Genomic DNA, 17688 nt, shown 5'->3' with positions numbered 1-17688 from the left:
GGTCTTGTTCTGTCACCCAGGCTGGAGTGCGATGGTGCGATCTTGGCTCACTGCAACCTCTGCCTCCCAGGTTCAAGAGATTCTCATGCCTCAGCCTCCCAGGGCGCTAGGATTACAGGTGTCCACCACCACGCCTAGGTAATTTTTGTATTTTTAGTAGAGATGAGGTTTCGCCATGTTGGCCAGGCTGGTCTTGAACTCCTGACCTCAGGTGATCCACCCGCCCCAGCCTCCCAAAGTGCTGAGATTATAGGCGTGAGCCACCCTGCCTGGCCCAATATTAAATTTAAATGAACATGAAGGATTTTTTTTTTTTTTTTTTTTTTTTTTGAGACAGAGTCTCGCTTAGTTGCCCAGGCTGGAGTGCAATGGCGCGATCTCGGCTCACTGCAAGCTCCGCCTCCCGGGTTCACGCCATTCTCCTGCCTCAGCCTCCCGAGTAGCTGGGACTACAGGCTCCCGCCGCCTCGCCCGGCTAATTTTTTTTGCATTTTTAGTAGAGACGGGGTTTCACCGTGTTAGCCAGGATGGTCTCGATCTCCTGACCTCGTGATCCGCCCGCCTCGGCCTCCCAAAGTGCTGGGATTACAGGCGTGAGCCACCGCGCCCGGCCAAACATGAAGGATTTTACTAGGGTCATGAAAATGTTCTAAAACTAGCTGGTGGTAATGGACCCACACCTGAGTCAATTTACTAAAAATCATCGAATTGTACACTTAACATTGGTGAATTTGATGATATGTACATAATATCTCAATTAAGCTGTTACAAGTACAGCAGCAGGCTGTGTACGGCAGCTCAGGTCTGTAATTTTAGCACTTTGGCAGGCTGAGGTGGGAGGATTGCTTGACCACAGGTTGTTTGAGACCAGCCTGGGAAACATAGGGAGACCCTGTGTCCACAGGGAAAAAAAAAAAAAAAAAACAGGAAAGAAAGAAAAAAGACATTAGCTGGGTGTAGTGGCATGTGCCTGTGGTCCCAGCTACTTGGGAAGCTGAAGTGGAAGAATCGCTGGAGCCCAGGAATTCAAGGCTGCAGCGAGCCATGACTGTGTCACTGCACTCCAGCCTGAGCAAGAGTGAGACCCTGTCTAAAAAAAAAAAAACCCGCAGTCGTGAACGAAAAGTTTTTGCTGTCATGCTGTTTACATTACGTTTGGTGGTGAGGGCTTGGGGGATGTAGAGGAAGGCTCATGAAGACATGGATACTGAAAAGGCAAAGAGCCACTGGAGGGAACACTGGGGTGGGGGAGTCATGGGTACACAGGCTTGACCTGCTGGGTTTGGTAATAGGAGGTTTGGGTCTCACAGGAGTGAGAGGCACCTGGGGTGGATCTCACTGAGTCTCCTGGGTCCCAGGGAGGCACTGGATTTGCCCTAAGTGGGAGGAGGCAGGAGGAACGGGGAGAAGCAGCCCAGTACCCAGCAGGGGCTGTGGAGCAGGAGCCAAAGTGAGTGGGCCCTGGCGCCCCGCGGTGCGGGAGGAGGCACTGGGGCTCCCTGGGGTGGAGTTTGGGGTTTTACTGAAATTCCCTGGTGTTGTCACTGCACAGGGGTCGGGCTTGTTTCTGGCTTCCAAAAGAAGTTACTTAATTTCTCTGGCCTGTTTCCATATTGATAAAACAGATGTAGAACTTTCTTTGGAAGGCCAGTAGAGGCATTCATTTATTCATTGAGCAAACATTTACTGAGCACCTACTGTGTGCCAGTCTCTCTTCTGGGTGTTGGGGGTATATCATCAGTTACAAGAACAATCCTTGGATGCGTAGACATTTCAGCCCGAACAGAGCTCATTTGTAGAAATTGGTGTGTGCACGCCAGCTGGTGGCTGCCATTTGTTGTGCTCCAATACATCATCATGTGCATGGCATTGCTGTCACTTAGAGCAGGTGCCCAGGTGTCTGTCTCCTTCACAGCCACAGCCACTCCCCTCTGCCCTCCCTCTCATGGATTTGGGATGCCATCCTTTGCAAAATGGACCACAAATACAGGGTTAACTTCCACACGCCCAGGTTTCCCAAATATCCCCTGGCCCTTGGGGGTCCCGCTTGGAAGGATCACATCCTGCTTTTACCCTGTCCTTGCTGTAGGGCCTTAGGCAACTTTCTTCATCCTGTTCCAGGATCGCAGCTACCTGGTGCAGCACCTTTGTGCAAACTGGGTGTTCCCTTTCCAGAGGAGCCCACCCCGCACCAAGTGCTGCCTAAGGAGTGGCTGGTGCATTTCTTCAAATTAGAACACAATACTCCTTCCCTTGATGCAAGCAAGACAGGCATGTGGCTTGCTGAACAAAGCACAGGCTAGAATTTAGGCAGTGTTTGCCCCTCTGCCCAGTACCCTCGTGTAGTGAACACCCACCCATCTGCACAGAAGTCCCATGGCTAAACCACAAGGTTGTGTGAAGCTGAAGTGAGACAACACTCATTGCAGACACTCAGCATGGCACCTATCACATATTACAGACTATATAGTTGACCTTTGAATAGCACAGGTTTGAATGTGCAGGTCCACTTACTTGTGGATTTTTTTTTCAGTAAATATATTGGAAACATTTTCAGAGATTTGCAACAATTTGATAAAAACTTACAGAGGAACCACAAGCCTAGACATATATTTTAAAAATTAAGCAAAAGTTAAGTATGTCACAAATGCAAAAAATATATGTAGGTACTAGTCTATCTTATCATTTACTGCCACAAAATGGATGCAAAGCTTTTTTTTGTTTGTTTGTTTTTTGTTTTTGAGACAGGATCTGGCTCTATTGCCCAGGCTAGAGTGCAATGGCATAATCTCGACTCACTACAATGGCATGATCTAGGCTCACTGCAACCTCCGCCTCCCAGGCTCAAACCATCCTCCCACCTCAGCCTCCCAAGTAGGCATACACCACCATGCCCAGCTAATTTTTTTGTATTTTTGGTAAAGACAGGGTTTCGCCATGTTGCCCAGGTTGGGTAAATCACTTATAGAAAGTTAAAATTGGCCGGGTACCGTGGCTCATGCCTGTAATCCCAGCACTTTGGAAGGCCGAAGCGGGTGGGTCAACTGAGGTCAGGAGTTCGAGACAAGACTGGCCAACATGGCAAAACCCCATCTTTACTTAAAATACAAAAAATTAGCCAGGTGTGGTGGTGGGTGCCTGTAATACCAGCTACTTGGGAGACTGAGGCAGGAGAATTGCTTGAAGCCGGGAGGCAGAGGTTGCAGTGAGCCGAGATCACACCATTGTACTCTAGCCTGGGAGACAGAGCAGGACTCTGTCTAAAAAAAAAAAAAAAAAAAAAAAAGTTAAAATTTATCAAAAATATATGCACACAAACACAAACTCTACTTGGTGCCATTTGAAGTCAAGAGAAATGCAAGCAAACATAAAGATGTGCAGTATTAAGTCATAAGCACATAGTTACTGTAGATATACTATACTCCTGTAATAATTTCGTAGCCACCTCCTGTGCTGTCTCCGTGAGCTCAGCTGTTGAGTATCTGCTTAAAACACCACGTGAAGCTAATCGTCTCCTGGTGAGCAGTTCTCACCAGCACATTGTGTATAGAAGTAAAAAGCGATGTCTCGTAGTTATTGCGTATTTTTCACCACGTTTAGTGCAATACGGTAAACTCTGAATAACCCCCTGGGCCTCATATGCGGGGCTGCTAGTGATGCCAGACTGCTTCCAAGAAGCAAAGAAAAATTACAACATTACAAAAAAGGGTTGAACTGCTTGATATCTACCATAGATTGAGATCTGCAGCTGTGGTTACTGCTGCTTCAGACAGCCACTTTCTCTTATAAAGAGACAGCATAAACTTACGGTATGGATAAATACAGCACAGTGCTGTGAAGGTATTTTCTCTTTCTAATAATGTTTTCAGTAACATGTACTTTTCTCTAGCTTACTTTCTTGTAAGAATACAGCACATAATACATATAACATACAAAATATGTCTTTTTTCTTTTTTTTTTCCAGAGACAGGGTCTTGCTCTGTCACTCAGGCTGGAGTGCAGTGGTGCGATCACGGCTCATTGCAGCCTCAATCCTGGGCTCAAGCAATCCTCCCACCTCAGCCTCCTGAGTGGCTGGGACTACAGGCACGCACAACCACGCCCAACTAATTATTTTTATTTTTATTATTTGTAAAGGTGGGGTCTCACTATGTTGCCCAGGCTGGTCTTGAACTCCTGGCTTCAAGCAGTCTTCCCGCCTCAGCCTCCTAAAGTGCTGGGATTACAGGCATAAGCCACTGTGTCTGGCTTCAAATTGTCTTACTCAATTGTTTATATACTGAGTAAAGCTTTTGGTCAACAATAGGCTATTAGTAGTTGAACTTTGGGGGGAGTCAAAGTTATGCACAGATTTCCCACTGCGTGGGGGTTCGGCACCCCATCCCCACGTTGTTCAAGAGTCAACTGCGTGGCCGCTGCCCATCACTGCGGGACCTTGCATTTTCCCTCCCCGGCTGAAACATCTTTTCCGGCCAGCCTCCGTTCCCAGCTCCAAGGCTGCCCCCTTGCGAGTTTCACGTGGTATAACAGTGTCATTATCCTGCCTCCTGCCTCCTCTCCTACTCTGAAATCAAATGTTCTCACCTGGCAACTGATTTCAGCGTAGCGTGTCCTCAAGTGCATCACCGGAGTGACCGCTCGTGTGGGTCAGAAACAGATTGCCTCCTCCTTCCCGTAAGTACAAGGCCTCTGCTCGCGGCCCACTGAAGACAGGCAGGTGAGGACGTGCAGAGGGCAGAGACAGACAGACGAGAAAGGGGCCGACGTGTGCGGGGGCAAGCTTACCTCCCCCTGCCGCCTTGCTTTGGCTCCGTGCTCCTCTCTTGACTGGGGTGCTGCCCTCAGCAGGCGCCGCTCTCCGCTTGAGTGGCTCCAGGGAGGCCTCCGGGCCAGGCTGCCCTGCAGTTCCTCCGAAGCAGCCCTCCGCAGGGGCCTGGAGACGCAGCCGGGCCCTCCTGCCTCATGCTCCTTCCCCTGAGCGATGGCGTTACTTCTGGGACGTGCTCCCTTGCGTTCTTGCCGCACACACTGTCTTCAGGCCAGGACCCCTTCCCAAGTAACCGGTCACCAGCGGGTTGAGCACCACACTCCAGGCACCCGTGATGAGCCCCAGCTTCCGCCAGGAGCCTCCCAGATTGGGGTTCAGAAAGCTGGCCACATTGGAGGCGTTGTAGGGTCCTACGCAGAGCAGCAGCGTGAGGAGGGCCCCGCCGGCTACCCAGGCGGCCCTCAGCTTCCGCCTGTGGGTCAGGCCGGAGTGGGCCAGTGCCCGGAGGCAGCCCACGTAGCAGAAGGCTGTGATGGCCAAGGGCAGGAAAAAAAGCAGGAGAGAGAGGCTGAAGCGGGCCGGGCCGGCAGAGGCCGGGTCCCAGGCCTCCAGGCAGACGGGAGAGCCGTTGACCGGTGTGTTGATGCCCAGGGAGGTGTTGCTGTGGTCCAGCCAGCCTCCCGGAGCCTCCAACACAAAGACCAGACCCAGGTGACACAGGACGAGGGCCCAGATGGCCGCACACACTCCCCAGGAATAGCACGGCCTCCGGAAGGCTTGGTAGCCCAAGGGGAAGGCCGCTCCCAGGTAGCGGCCTGCACTCAGGGCGGCCAGGAAGCCCCCGCCGGCATAGAGTGGAGCAAAGTGGGCCACCCCGAAGACAGGGCACAGTGAGGCCGGCAGAGGCCAGGCCCCGGAGGCCAGCGCCTCCACCGCCTTCAGGGGCAGGGAGACTGTCAGCAACAGGTCGGAGCAGCCCAGGTTCAGGGCGTAGACCAGGCTGGGGGTGAGACGGCGCCGGGCGTGGGCCCTCGCGCCTCGGATGGCCAGGACGTTGAGCGGGAAGCCCAGCGCAAAGGCCGCCACATAGAGGGCAAAGGAGAGCTGCGGGGGCAGGTCCATGGGGCCACTGTCCTGGCCTGCAGGGCTCCTGTGTGCAGCTGGCTCCCTGGTCTCAGATCTTGGGGCCCCTAAGAGGAGGGGCTCCTGGGATCACTGACCGGTTCCAGCCCTGCCTGGAGGATTAGAATTCACCTGATGAGATCACCGAGGAAACGGAGGCCCACAGTGGAAGGCAGCAGCCAGGGAGCCGCCGAGCCTGGATGAGAAGCTGGGACCTGTGGCCCCTAGTCCTGTGCTTTCTCTCCACCATATCACTTCTTAAAACCAGGGAAGCTCCTGGAGTGTCACAGGAGATAGGATGTGGCACAGATGTCCAAGCCGACTCCCCCAGGGTGCATGGCTGGGTGGTGCAGAGGAAGAAGGCTTCTCCACTTCTGAGACTCTGTGGGGAGAAGGGGTGGAGAGAATTCAGAACAGGGCTGGGCCCCACAGCCTGAGCCTTCCCTGGGAATGGGAGTTTGACTCCTGAGCCCACTGCCCTCCCCGGTTCCCTGGCAAGGCAAGAGCTGCTCCCCCACAGTGGAAAGACGGCAGGGCAGCAGGGAGGAGAAGGGTGTGGATGACGTGAGGGTGTGGCCAGGGGCAGGAAAAGGGGGTCCCCCAGGGAGAGCTCAAGGGTCAGCTGGGCCCCATCCATGTCATGGTTGAGCTTAGCAGTTCTCAGGGGCCACCTGGGCAGGGGTCTGGAGGTCTGGGGAACAGTTAGGTGAAGAGAGGAACCACAGAGAGAGGGACCCACCTCCTGGCACCGCCAGATGTCTGTGAGGCTCAGCAGTCCCCTCAGCGGGCTGATGGAGGATGCCCGGGATGAGCAGTGAGCCGGAAGGGGAGGAGGGCGGGTGGCAGGGCCATTAGCCTGAGGTTCTAGCAGCTTGGGTGAGCAGCTAATGGGGCATCCCGGCTGGAGGTGAGGCCACACCAGAGGAGGTGAGGGGCTGGGAAGATGCTGGAACACAGAGGGGCTAGGGAGGAATCGGGGTCCTGTCTGGGTAGGGACCGGGTGTGTAGCCAGTGCCTTGCAACAGCAGGGCTTGGGGGCTCGGCCACAACCCAGTGCTAGTCCCTCCCCGGCCCTCCTGCTTGTTTATACCCGCGCTGGGGCCAGGTCTGCTCCACCCTCGATGCACCCCTGGGCAGGCCCCGGGTCTCACTGGCTCACCTCTGACAACACAGGGTGCCCCGTGACCGCAGCCATGAAGCCATCTCCACGTGGCAGTGGGTGTGTGGGATAAGGAGTGATCACACCCAGGTGCAGCTCTGCACAGGTTGTGGGCTTGTTTTCGTTTTTGCAAGGAGGGGCCCCTCTGTTCTGCCTCTCCTTCCCCTCTAGTTCCAGGATGGTGACTTCTGACCTTTCCAGGGCTGGAGAAAGGAGCAGGAGGAGGAAGGCAAGGGATGGGGGCAGCCTCTGCTGGCTGGCACTGGAGGACCCAGGTTGTGGCCCCCACTTTGCCTGACAAGGGGTGGCACAAATGTCCAAGCTGACTCCCCCCAGGGTGCATGGCTGGGGACATTGGGGGGCACTCCCTGAGGCACAAGGAATGTGGCACCGGCCGGCTGTGTAACTTCCTTCTCTCAGCCCTGGGAATCCTCCCAGCCTTTCATGTTTCCCATTTGGGTCACCTGAGTCTCCCAGGAGGACCTAAGGAAGATTTCTAACCTCTCTGGATGCTCTCTCAGGTGTGCCCATGCCTGCTGGTGAGAAGCCAGCTCTGCTCTGTGATTCTGCCCCTGTCTCTCACTGTGCCCATGTCTCTGTCTGTCTGTCTGTCTGTTTCCTGCCTGAGAATGACAACACAGCCTCTCCACATCAGTTTTCTCAGGCATGTGTCGGTCACCTGACCACTCTGCCCCTTCCAAATTCCAGGTCTCCCATCATCAGCCTCTCTCTGTGTGGCCTCCTGGCAGCTCCAGTCACCAGGCTTCAGGGGGAACAGCAAGGGGGTCTCAGCCTGTCACTAACTCCCTCAAAGACACCATCTCACTGCTTTTCACACCTTGGAGTCACTAAATTGGTCCATGCTCTCCTTTTTCTCCCCCAGCGGGAGCCGCGCATGGGGTGTAGCACCCGCTGTGAGCAGAGAATCGGCCTCCTACTGTTCCGTCTGTTGTTGGGAACCGAGAAAGGGACAAAACCGAGGAAGAATCCAAAGCAGTGCCATTTCCCCTCCTATAGCAAAAGTGAAGCCCCGGGGACCTGTTGGGTTTTCCAGATCATCTCTGCTTTGGCTCCACCCACCTGGCGTCTGGATCTTTGCCCAAGGTCACCTCCTCCAAGGGCCTTCCCGGGTGCCTCAGCCACACTGATCCCTCCCGTGAATCTCACTTTTGTTGTCTGTCTTCAGTGCGACATCGTCTTGGCTGGCTCCTGAGCTAGAATGCCGGGCCTCCTGAGGGCAAAGGCTTTGGTCTGCTTTGTTTACTGCATGTTGCACAGCAGGTGTTTGGGAACCTAATTGCACGATCCATTATCTGGACCCTGGGAGGACGGTGAGAGCTGGGGTTGTGGAGGGCGGCGGCTTGCGTCTGGAGTCCTGGCCGCCCAGCTTCCTGGGCACCTGTTCTTCATGCTTCAGCAATGTCTATTGATGGCCACATCTCATGGTCAATCAGCCATGTAGTAGGTTTATGTCAGCAGCTGTGCTGAGGGACAGGGTGGGAAGGGGAAGACGCTCGATGGTTGCCAGGGAGCCTGAGCCAGGCCCTTCAGGCTTAGGACTGCCTCAGCTCCCTTCAGGGGGTCTTGCCTTAAAAACCCTTGGCAGCCCTAGACTACAGATCCCCAAGGTTGGTCCTATGCCTTATCTTTTTGGTGCCCTAACAACTGGCTCTGTACTGGGTGCATTTCCAGGTGCTCAGTATCTGTGTGCCGAGTAAATGAAAAAAGGGTTGAATGACATCAGACCTCATTTTGGGCACAGACACCCCAATACCCTCCCTGTCTCATTTAAACAGTTGTTGTTGTTGTTGTTGTTGTTTTGAGACGGACTCTTGCTCTGTCACCCAGGCTGGAGTGCAGTAGTGTGATCTCGGCTCACCGCAACCTCCACCTCCTGGGTTCAAGCGATTCTGCTGCCTCAGCCTCCCAAGTAGCTGAGATTACAGGTGGGAACCACCATGCCCGGCTAATTTTTGTATTTTTGGTAGAGAGAGGATTTTGCCATGTTGGCTAGGCTGGTCTTGAACTCCTGATCTCAGGTGATCCGCCTACCTCGGCTTCCCAGAGTGCTGGGATTACAGGCGTGATCCACCACGCCTGGCCTTTAAATAGTTCTTAAAGTCTCACCTGCCTCCAGAAAAGTTAATGGTGCTCATGAGAAATCAAACAAGGGACAAAGTGGATTGATGGGGAGATCAAGGCCTCCCTGCACCATAATTCCTAGAGTTACCATCCAGGTACTGAGCAGAGATGGGAGGGAAAGGAGGATGGGAAAGGAAGGTGGCAGTTTGGGGAAACCTGCCACATGCCAGGAGCCGATCTCCTTGATGGTCAGATAATCACACCCCTGCCCTCTAAGGAGAATGGGCCCCTTTGCCGAAGCAGGTGAATGGGTGGAGAAAGATCAAACCTGAGAAGCGAGAGGGGAGCTGGGGCACCTAACTGGAAAGTCTGAATCAGTGAAGAGAATTAGGGAACGGGTGCAGAGGACCTTGAACGACAGATAAGCTGTGAGGTTTCTCAGGGTGGCTGGTCTTCAGGACTTTCTCTGGCAGCTATGGGTTGTGCAAGAACTGAGTAGCGTCACTTTTGGGAAGAGCCGATTTGAACTGGCTTCCCCTTTTCACATTCTTCGAGAAATGCAAATAAAGGACGGGGGTTTGTTTTCTGGGGGACTTTCAGTTTCTGTGCTGGGTCTCAGTGTGGCTCCAGCATATATAAGACGATGCCTCACTTCCTATCGTGGGCCACCTGCGTGGTAGGCAGTGGTCTCTCCCTCTCCACTTTACAGATGGAGAAAACGAGGCTCAGGCAAGCTGGTGAACCCTGCCAAGATCACCGGGCTAGTTAAGCCAAAGAATCAAGATTCAAGCTCTCACGCTTGTCTGCCTGCAGAGCCAGTATGCTTTTCCTAACAAGACACCAGACTCTCTAATCTGCTGGTCTGATCACTAAACCACGGTGACTCCATTTCCTTCCCCCCAGGCCCCGTGAAGCCTTTCCCCTCTCCTCATCCCCACTCTGACTCCACAGACTGAAAAGCGTTCGCTGGTTCTTTGAAGTGGCATCTGAGCCATTTTTATTGTGAGCTCTGTCTCCATGGCATGTTAATCCATACCAGTGTGTCCGTCTCAAACCCGGAGTCCTTGGAGTCAAGGGGCTGCTGTTATGTACGCCTCCCTGTGCAATGCCTCACTTCCAGAGGGGAAGCCAGGCCAGAACCGGGCCCTTTCCTACTTCATTTCTGTCCTTTTCTGGGCTCTCCCCCAGAGGCAGAAACTGGGCATAGTATTTGTGACTGGGGATGTCAGATCAGGGGTAGGGGACCAGAGAGATGTAGAAGGGAAGGAAAAATGATGACAAGCAGATCCCAGGAGGGACACAAGCTGCTGGGGGTGGGGGTGGCCAGTGGCCATGGTGGGGGCAGGGGGAGGTGTGCATGTCAGGGCAGGTGTTTAGATGGGTTTCTGGGTAGCAAGGAGCTGGGTGGAACAGAACAGGGACAGGAGCTTTGGAGTGTTGGGGTTACCCTCACCGAAAAGGCTGGCTCTGAGCCAGGCACAAGGTTCTCCACAGTGAGCATGTGTGTGGTGTGTGTGGTGTGTGTGGTGTGGCGTGCGCGCATGCGCATGCGCGGAGGAGGAAGCCATGTGGTGGTGTCTGGGGAAGCTCTGGGACTTCCCTGGCCCCTGCTGCCCCCAGCGCCTCCGCCGCAGTCCGTCCGGTGTCAGTGCTTGACGATCACATAGTCCACATTTTCTTGTGCCTGAGGCCGCTCCCCGAACCCAAACTGAATCAGCTCTGAGTAATGAATTCCCTCATCTTCTGGAAAATCTGGAATGACGTTCTCATAGTCGCCCTGAGAAAACCACGTGGTGGTCAGCCTGGCCCCGCTGTCGCCAGCCTCCACCGCTGCTTTTCTCTGCATTCTCTCCTTCATTCCACCTGGGGCTCCAAAAGCCCAGGCGGGCGTCCTCGTGTCAGGAAACTGGCTGTGGCCAGTATCCAGGACCCAGAGGTACCTGCCTGGCTCTGACCCGCTCTGCCAGAGCAACCGTCTCCAACACCCAACCTCTGCCACGATGGATGCCTACCCAAGTCCTTCCTATGTGGGACCCACCGCTGAAGCCAGGCGTCTGTCCCCAGCCTTCCACAGCCCCACCCTCCTTACCACCTGACGCTTCTGCAACACTGAATAAGTGACTGTGTCATCGCAGTCTGGGGGAGGTCTCTGCAGCTCGGAGGTCTCTGCATCTCTGAGAGGGAGGGCAGACAGATGACCACGTATGAAGCATCTCCCATGAACTCTCCTCCCTCTCAACACCCAGAGCCCCCAACAGCACCCCAACCTCAGCCCCTTATGTAAAACCTGAGGCCTCCCCAGTGCCCAAAGCTCACAGCAGGAGCTCGTGCAAATGTGTGTGCAGGGAGTAGGCGTGGGTGTGTATCACGAGGTCTTGACCTTTGTGATAAGAACGGACTGGGCATGTGCGCTGCTGACTTGAAGAAGCAGGTCCACTTCCGGAGACTGGCCCTTACCCAGAGGCTTGTTATGGAGCCAGAATAAGGCAGTGCATGTATCAGGGTGCCTGGCATGGGCCTGGCACAGAGGGCAGGCGAGACAAGAGCTTTTCCTCCTGCCTCCCTCCCAGGGTGCAGGGTCACCCTCCTGGTACCCTCAGTACCCAGTTCGTGGTGTGTTCGTCTCGGGAAAGCGCAGGGTGGCGTAGCTAATGCCATCTTCCATCATCGGATTGTAGCATCCCAGGGAGTGGGGACCTTCAGAGAGGGGGGTCCTTCTAACCTGGGAGGGAGACGAGGGTGAAGTGCTAACCACCTGTTACCCAACCCTCGTCCCCTTCCCTGGCCTCTGACAGCCCAGGTCTCCCCAGAGGACATTTTATCTCCTTCCTTCACCTTGTTTCCCCACTCAGCTTCACGGTCTGCCTCGTGCCTATCCTTTTTTTTGGTGGTGGGGGGCAGAGTCTCAGTCTGTCACCCAGGCTGGAGGGCAATGGCACGATCTTGGCTCACTGCAACCTCCGCCTCCCGGGTTCAAGCGATTCTCCTGCCTCAGCCTCCTGAGTAGCTGGAATTACAGGCATGCACCACCACGCCCGGCTAATTTTTAAAATATTTTTGGTAGAGACGGGGTTTCACCATGTTGGCCATGCTGGTGTCAAACTCCTGACCTCAGGTGATCCACCTGCCTCAGCCTCCCAAAGTGCTGGGATTATAGGCATGGGCCACCGCACCCAGCTCCATCCTACCTTTTTGTTCCTCACAAAGAAGCTCTGGCCACTGGAATTCTCCTGAAGCCCCTGCTGGCTCTGTGTCCTCTTCCAACTGAGAAATAAAAGCACAGGTGTGAGGGTCAGGGACTCCACAGGCTGGAGGCTTCGAGATGGACACGGGTCTCTGCCAACGGAAAGAGGAGGTGGTGGGGGGCAGCAGGAGCTCACCGTCGCTGGACCTTGAATCCACACATTGCCAGGATGAGGATGGCCAGGCAGGACCCGAGTCCCACAGCCACTCGCCTGCCAATGGTCTGCGGGCTATCTGGGTGGAGAAAGGAGAGACCTTAATCAGCTGAGAGGCCAGCTCTGCCTGGCAGCCTTTGCCTGGAAGGCATCCTGGACTTCTCTCCACAGCCAGACTTGTTCTTCTCCCCTGCATGCATGGGACAGGGGTGCAGAGGAAGAGGGTGACACCGGCCCCTGCTTGCTCTGGGCCTCCCTTTAGGAGGAAGGCACTAATTCTCCTGAGGAGCTGCTTTTCCCACAGGCACGGCACGCCCAGAGCCTGTGACCCACACTCGCATGAATGGGTGCAGCTCTTCACAGCAGTATGGCTGTGTGATCAGCTCTGAAAATGCACCTGTCTTCCACCCAGCAATTCCACATGGGAATGCATCTTGCAACTGTCCTTGCAAGCATGCCCAAAACAAGAGGCTGCAGACCTAGGCCCTGAAGAGGGCACTGGGAGGAGGATGTATGCAACCTTCATATGCGAGGACTCCATGGCCCTGGGAAAAAGAGGAGGCTGTCAGGCTGTCTGCAGAGGGGACACCCAGGGAACAATGGTTTTATATGATGGGATGTGTCTGTTAGATTTCTGATAACATGTTCCAGATATTTTCCTTTGGCCTTCAGTTGTGCTGGTGATGGTTCCCTAGATTGACTGATTGATTGATCGAGACAGAGTCTCGCTCTTTTGCCCAGGCTGGAGTGCAGTGGTGAGATCTTGGCTCACTGCAACCTCCACCTCCCGGGTTCAAGTGATTCTCCGGCCTCAGCCTCCTGAGTAGCTGGGACTACAGGTGCGCACCAGCACACCCAGCTAATTTTTGTATTATCGGTAGAGATGGGGTTTTACCATTGGCCAGGCTGGTCTCGAACTCCTGGCTTCAAGTGATCCACCCACCTCAGCCTCCCAAAGTGCTGGGATTATAGGCATGAGCCACTGTGCCTGGCCAGGTTCCCTCAATTTAAGGCCATGTTTCCAATTATTAATCTGAAAAAGTACAATGAATTAATTAAATATGTTTCCTATGCTTCCAGATTCTTTTCTGTTGTTGTTATTGTTTTGTTTGTTTATTTTTTAAAAAATTTTTTGGTATTTTTTGTAGAGATGAGGTCTTGCTATGAGGTATGGGCTATGTTGCCCAGGCTGGTCTCGAACTCCTGGGCTCAAGTGATCCTCCCACCTCGGCCCCTCAAAGTGTTGCGATTACAGACATGAACCACCACGCCCAGGCTCCAGACTTTAGACACTCTGTGTATGCATAGATACAGAACAATGTCCAAGCAGTATTATTACATGGAAAAAAGCAAAGAAAATTCCTGGGCAAAGTGTGAGCTCTGCCTCGTCTGTGTCACGAGGAAGGGCGTATGTGCACAGACCTCTGTATGTGAATTGTGTGTGTGAAATATACCCCTGGGGGGAGATGGGATGACTGTGTGCAGTGAGGACCTTTGGTGGGGATAAGAGTCCTTGGGGATCAAGAGTGAGCCGCATCTGCCTTTCCACTATTTACCCTTTCATGCTTACATTTTATTTCTTTACCGTGTGCTTGTATGATCTGTTTAAAAATCACTCAAGTCAACTACTCTGGAGGTCAAGGCAGGAGCATCACTTGAGCCCAGGGGGTCGAGGCTGCAGGAGCTGAGATTGTGCCACTGCACTCCAGCCTGTGCAACAGGGTGAGACTCTGTCTCAAAAAAAAAAAATCATTTACATCTTAAAAGATAAAAACAAGGAGGTTGTCAGGGCTGAGAGAGACAGAGTAGTCAGAGAGAGAGAGAGAGAGAGAGAGAGAGAGACAGGGACTCAGTAGGCGCTCAGGACATCTGGAAGGTGGAGCAGCCTGAGAGGGGACCCTAGACGGAGGCAGGAGAGACTGCAGGGGAGGTAGAAAAAGGGAGAGACGGATGACGCAGGACAGGATGACTTCTCCAGCACAGTGGCAGGTGGCCTGGAGCAAGGGGTGTGAATGGGAAAGGGGACAGTGAGGTGGGGAAGAAGGGGCCAGCTGGTCTGGAAGGCTTTTGGGGAAGTCACAGGAGCAGACAGGGCCAGAGAGGAACCTGAGAGGAAACAGGGAGGAACTAAGGGCACAGTGGCTCATGCCTCTAATCCAAGGGCTTTGGGAAGCTGAGGCAGAAGGGTCACTTGAGGTCAGGAGTTTGAAACCAGCGTAGGAAACATAGTAAGACCCCATCTCTACAAAAATGTAAAAGTTGGCCGGGTGGTGCATGTCTATAGTCCCAGCTACTCAGGAGGCTGCAGCAAAAGGATTGCTTGAACCCAGGAATTGGAGGCTGCAGTGAGGTGTCATTATGCCACTGCACTCCAGCCTGGGTGACAGAGTAACACCTTGTCTCTATAAGAAGAAGGAGAAGGAAAGAGAAGAAGAAGAAAGAGGAGGAGGAGGAGAAAGCAGAACAAGAGGAAGAAGAAGAGGAAGAAGAAGAAGAGGAAGAAGAAGGAGGAGGAAGAGGAGAAGGAGTCAAAAGAAGAAGAAGAAGAAGGAGAAGAAGAGAAAAGAAAGGACAGAAGGAAAGAAGAAAGAAAAGAAAGAAAGAGAAAGGAAGAAAGGAAGAAGAAAGAAAGAGAAAGAAAGAGAGAAAGAAAAAGAAAGAAAGAAGGAAAGAAGGTCACCACCAAGAACAAGAGCAGGAAGAGGCCTTACAGTAGACGGTGAGGGTGATGAGAGGCGAGTGGCCCTTGCCCACTCTGTTGGTCCCCTGGCACCAGTAAGCACCGGAGTGCTGGACCTTCACCGGCTCCAATCTCAGCATCCGGCCGGAGTAGGGAAGGCTTTGGTTATTCCAGTCAAACCAGGCGTAGCTGTAGACGGGAGGGTTGGCGTCACTCTCACAGATCAGGGTTGCCGTCTTCCCCTCCATCACTTGGTTCCCCTGGCTCATGGACACACGCAGCCTCCTGGGTGCATCTGCATGGCGGGCAGGGGGAGGGGGTGCAAAGTCACCACCAGGCAGGCCACTGGTCCCCGCTCTGCTCCACTCCCAGCCTCTGGCCCCAACTCACACAGCACTTCGAGTGTCCAGGCCTTGGACGCCGTCTGTCCTATGGAGTTGTTCACCCAGCAGCTGTAACTCCCAGCATCTTCTGGGGAGATGGAGTCAAAATTCAGCTGGCTTTCTTTCCCCAGAAGGCTGCCATTTTTCTCCCAGAAGAACTGGACTTCTTTGGGGTGGCTGCTTGAGAAGTCACATTGGAGGCTGACCGAGTTCCCAGAGTGAATCTCAGAAAGGGGCTTGATTTTCCGGACCCTCACGCCTCGGGGGGCATCTGGAGGGCAAGGGTCCCAAGCTGACCTCTCCGCTCCCTGTCCCTTTTGCTGTCCCCAGGCCTCCCCTCCCCTTGGCCCTGAGGCTGGGCTCCTGCCCCTCAATTCTCTTGAAGACACTGGCCCAGGCTCTGGCCTCGTCCCCTTCTTCCCCTCATCCCAGCCGGGACACCTCCCAGATCCCCCTGCCTAGCCCAGAGACTCACACAGGACATTCAGGGTGACAGGGGAGGCCCACGAGCACCAGTTGTTACAAGCTGCGCAGGCGACGGCTGTGTTGTTCCAGCCAATGTTTTGGATCTTCAGCACCCCAAGTGATGGCTCCTCCCAGGCGCCACGGGGTCTCCATTCATAGTGGTTAACAATGGGGTTACTGGAACTGTAGTTACAGGAAAGGGTCACCGTGTCTCCTTCTCGAATCGGCGTGGGGTTTTCAATCACCATGGTCACCTTCTTGGGAGGATCTGGAAGAAAGCCGGAGAGGTGAGTAAAGAAAAGCCAGCTGTCCATAGTACCTCTTCCCTCCTGCTCCCTCTTCTCCTGTTACCTGTCCCGGGCATCTGCACAGGTCCTAAATTAATCTAAGGGGGGCTTGTGCTTCCTTCCTGTATCTGTGCAAGAACAGAAACCTTGCCCTGGCTCTCTGGCCTGGCTGTGGCTTGGTGCAGGGGTTCGGGGCACAGTGCTGAAGCCAGACGGCTGCCGAGAGGTGCACGGGCATGGGCTGCGGGTCTCAGTTTATGCATCTGTCAAACGGGGTCCTGAGGCCGGGCACGGTGGTTCACACTTGTAATCTCAGTACTTTGGGAGGCCGAAGCGGGCGGATCACCTGAGGTCAGGAGTTCTAGACCAACCTGGCCAACACAGCAAAACCCCGTCTCTACTAAAAAGTTTAAAAATCAGCTATGCATGGTGGTACATGTCTATAGTCCCAGTTAGGAGGCTGAGGCAAGAGAATCGCTTGAACCTGGGAGGTGGAGGTTGCAGTGAACAGAGATCAAGCCACTACACTCCAGCCTGGGCAACAGAGGGAGACTCCATCTCAAAAACAAAAGGCCACGGAGGGTAGGTGGGGGGTGAGTCCTGAGAGTTCCTAACCTCCTGGGAATTGTTTCAAGAAGGAAATGAGACGATGCCCTTAGAGCAGAGTGTGGCGTGTGGCAAACACTCCACAAACATCGCTGCGGCTGTTGCAGTCGCACATCCAACTGTCTGAGATGCTCAGGATTTGGGCACCCTGTCCCGTTAGCACATATGACATCTCAGGGTCCAAGGATGAAGCCTATGCATTTTTTTTTGTCCTGTGCCCTACTCGGTGACAAGATTCACTGTGTTAAAGAGGGTCTCACAATGGAGAGGTAATGAGACAGTTTGCCCCAGTTTTTATCAAAAATTTCAAGACCTCTTTTAAGACTCAGGCACTGCCTAGGTTGGCTAAGTCTCTGTTTGTGTCCCTCATGGAGTCCTGGTATCTTGCAGTTAATTATTCTTTTTTTTTTTTTTTGGAGACAGAGTCTCACTCTATCTCCCAGGCTAGAGTACAGTGGCCTGATCTCGGCTCACTGCAACCTCTGCCTCCTAGGTTCAAGCGATTCTCCTGCTTCAGCCTCCCAAGTAGCTGGGATTACAGGTGCCCGCCACCACACCCAGCTAATTTGTCGTATTTTTAGTAGAGACAGGGTTTCGCCATGTTGACCAGGCTGGTCTCGAACTCCTGACCTCAGGTGATCCGCCCACTTTGGCCTCTCAAAGTTCTAGGATTACAGGCGTGAGCCACATGCCTGGTCAATCCTTCTTTTTTTTTTTTTCCTTTTCTTTTCTTTTTTT

The 17688-nt window shown here is 53.8% G+C and overlaps 2 protein-coding genes and 1 long non-coding RNA gene across 31 annotated transcripts in view; all 3 read right to left on the bottom strand.

The window, feature by feature from the left end:
• Positions 1-1634: 1634 nt before the first annotated feature.
• Positions 1635-3288, bottom strand: LOC144337414 (uncharacterized). Its single transcript, XR_013410503.1, has 2 exons — positions 3231-3288; positions 1635-2829 (listed from the first exon to the last, which is right to left on the bottom strand). It is a non-coding gene; the product is annotated as an uncharacterized LOC144337414 (long non-coding RNA).
• Positions 3289-4107: 819 nt separating this feature from the next.
• On the bottom strand, positions 4108-8983 carry FFAR1 (free fatty acid receptor 1). Its single transcript, XM_077982205.1, has 4 exons — positions 8130-8983; positions 7050-7252; positions 6630-6836; positions 4108-6272 (listed from the first exon to the last, which is right to left on the bottom strand). Exon 4 carries the CDS (start codon positions 5888-5890, stop codon positions 4988-4990), a length of 903 nt encoding a protein of 300 aa, XP_077838331.1. The 5' UTR covers positions 5891-6272; positions 6630-6836; positions 7050-7252; positions 8130-8983; the 3' UTR covers positions 4108-4987.
• Positions 8984-10104: 1121 nt separating this feature from the next.
• The window catches only part of CD22 (CD22 molecule), a 37942-nt gene continuing 30358 nt past the window's right edge, over positions 10105-17688 (bottom strand). For 26 of the 29 annotated variants that reach the window (XM_077982154.1, XM_077982146.1, XM_077982137.1 and 23 more), the window contains 8 exons: positions 16068-16325; positions 15600-15863; positions 15241-15504; positions 12512-12608; positions 12320-12395; positions 11735-11853; positions 11221-11305; positions 10105-10908 (listed from right to left, as the gene is read on the bottom strand). In XM_077982154.1, coding sequence (XP_077838280.1) covers positions 10777-10908; positions 11221-11305; positions 11735-11853; positions 12320-12395; positions 12512-12608; positions 15241-15504; positions 15600-15863; positions 16068-16325 — 1295 coding nt within the window. In that variant the 3' untranslated portion in view covers positions 10105-10776. Of the gene's footprint in view, positions 10909-11220; positions 11306-11588; positions 11854-12319; positions 12396-12511; positions 12609-14099; positions 14260-15240; positions 15505-15599; positions 15864-16067; positions 16326-17688 lie in introns of all 29 variants that reach the window. The other 3 variants (XR_013410485.1, XR_013410484.1, XM_077982148.1) reach the window with 3 other exon arrangements.

The sequence above is a fragment of the Macaca mulatta genome, chromosome 19 (assembly GCF_049350105.2).
Source record: "Macaca mulatta isolate MMU2019108-1 chromosome 19, T2T-MMU8v2.0, whole genome shotgun sequence".
In the NCBI taxonomy this organism is placed as follows: Eukaryota; Metazoa; Chordata; class Mammalia; order Primates; family Cercopithecidae; genus Macaca; species Macaca mulatta.
This window is presented reverse-complemented; position numbering and strand designations above follow the sequence as displayed.

Excerpts from the sequence above, each read along its gene's own strand:
- FFAR1 (XM_077982205.1), bottom strand. The coding sequence starts at position 5,890 with ATGGACCTGCCCCCGCAGCTCTCCTTTGCCCTCTATGTGGCGGCCTTT.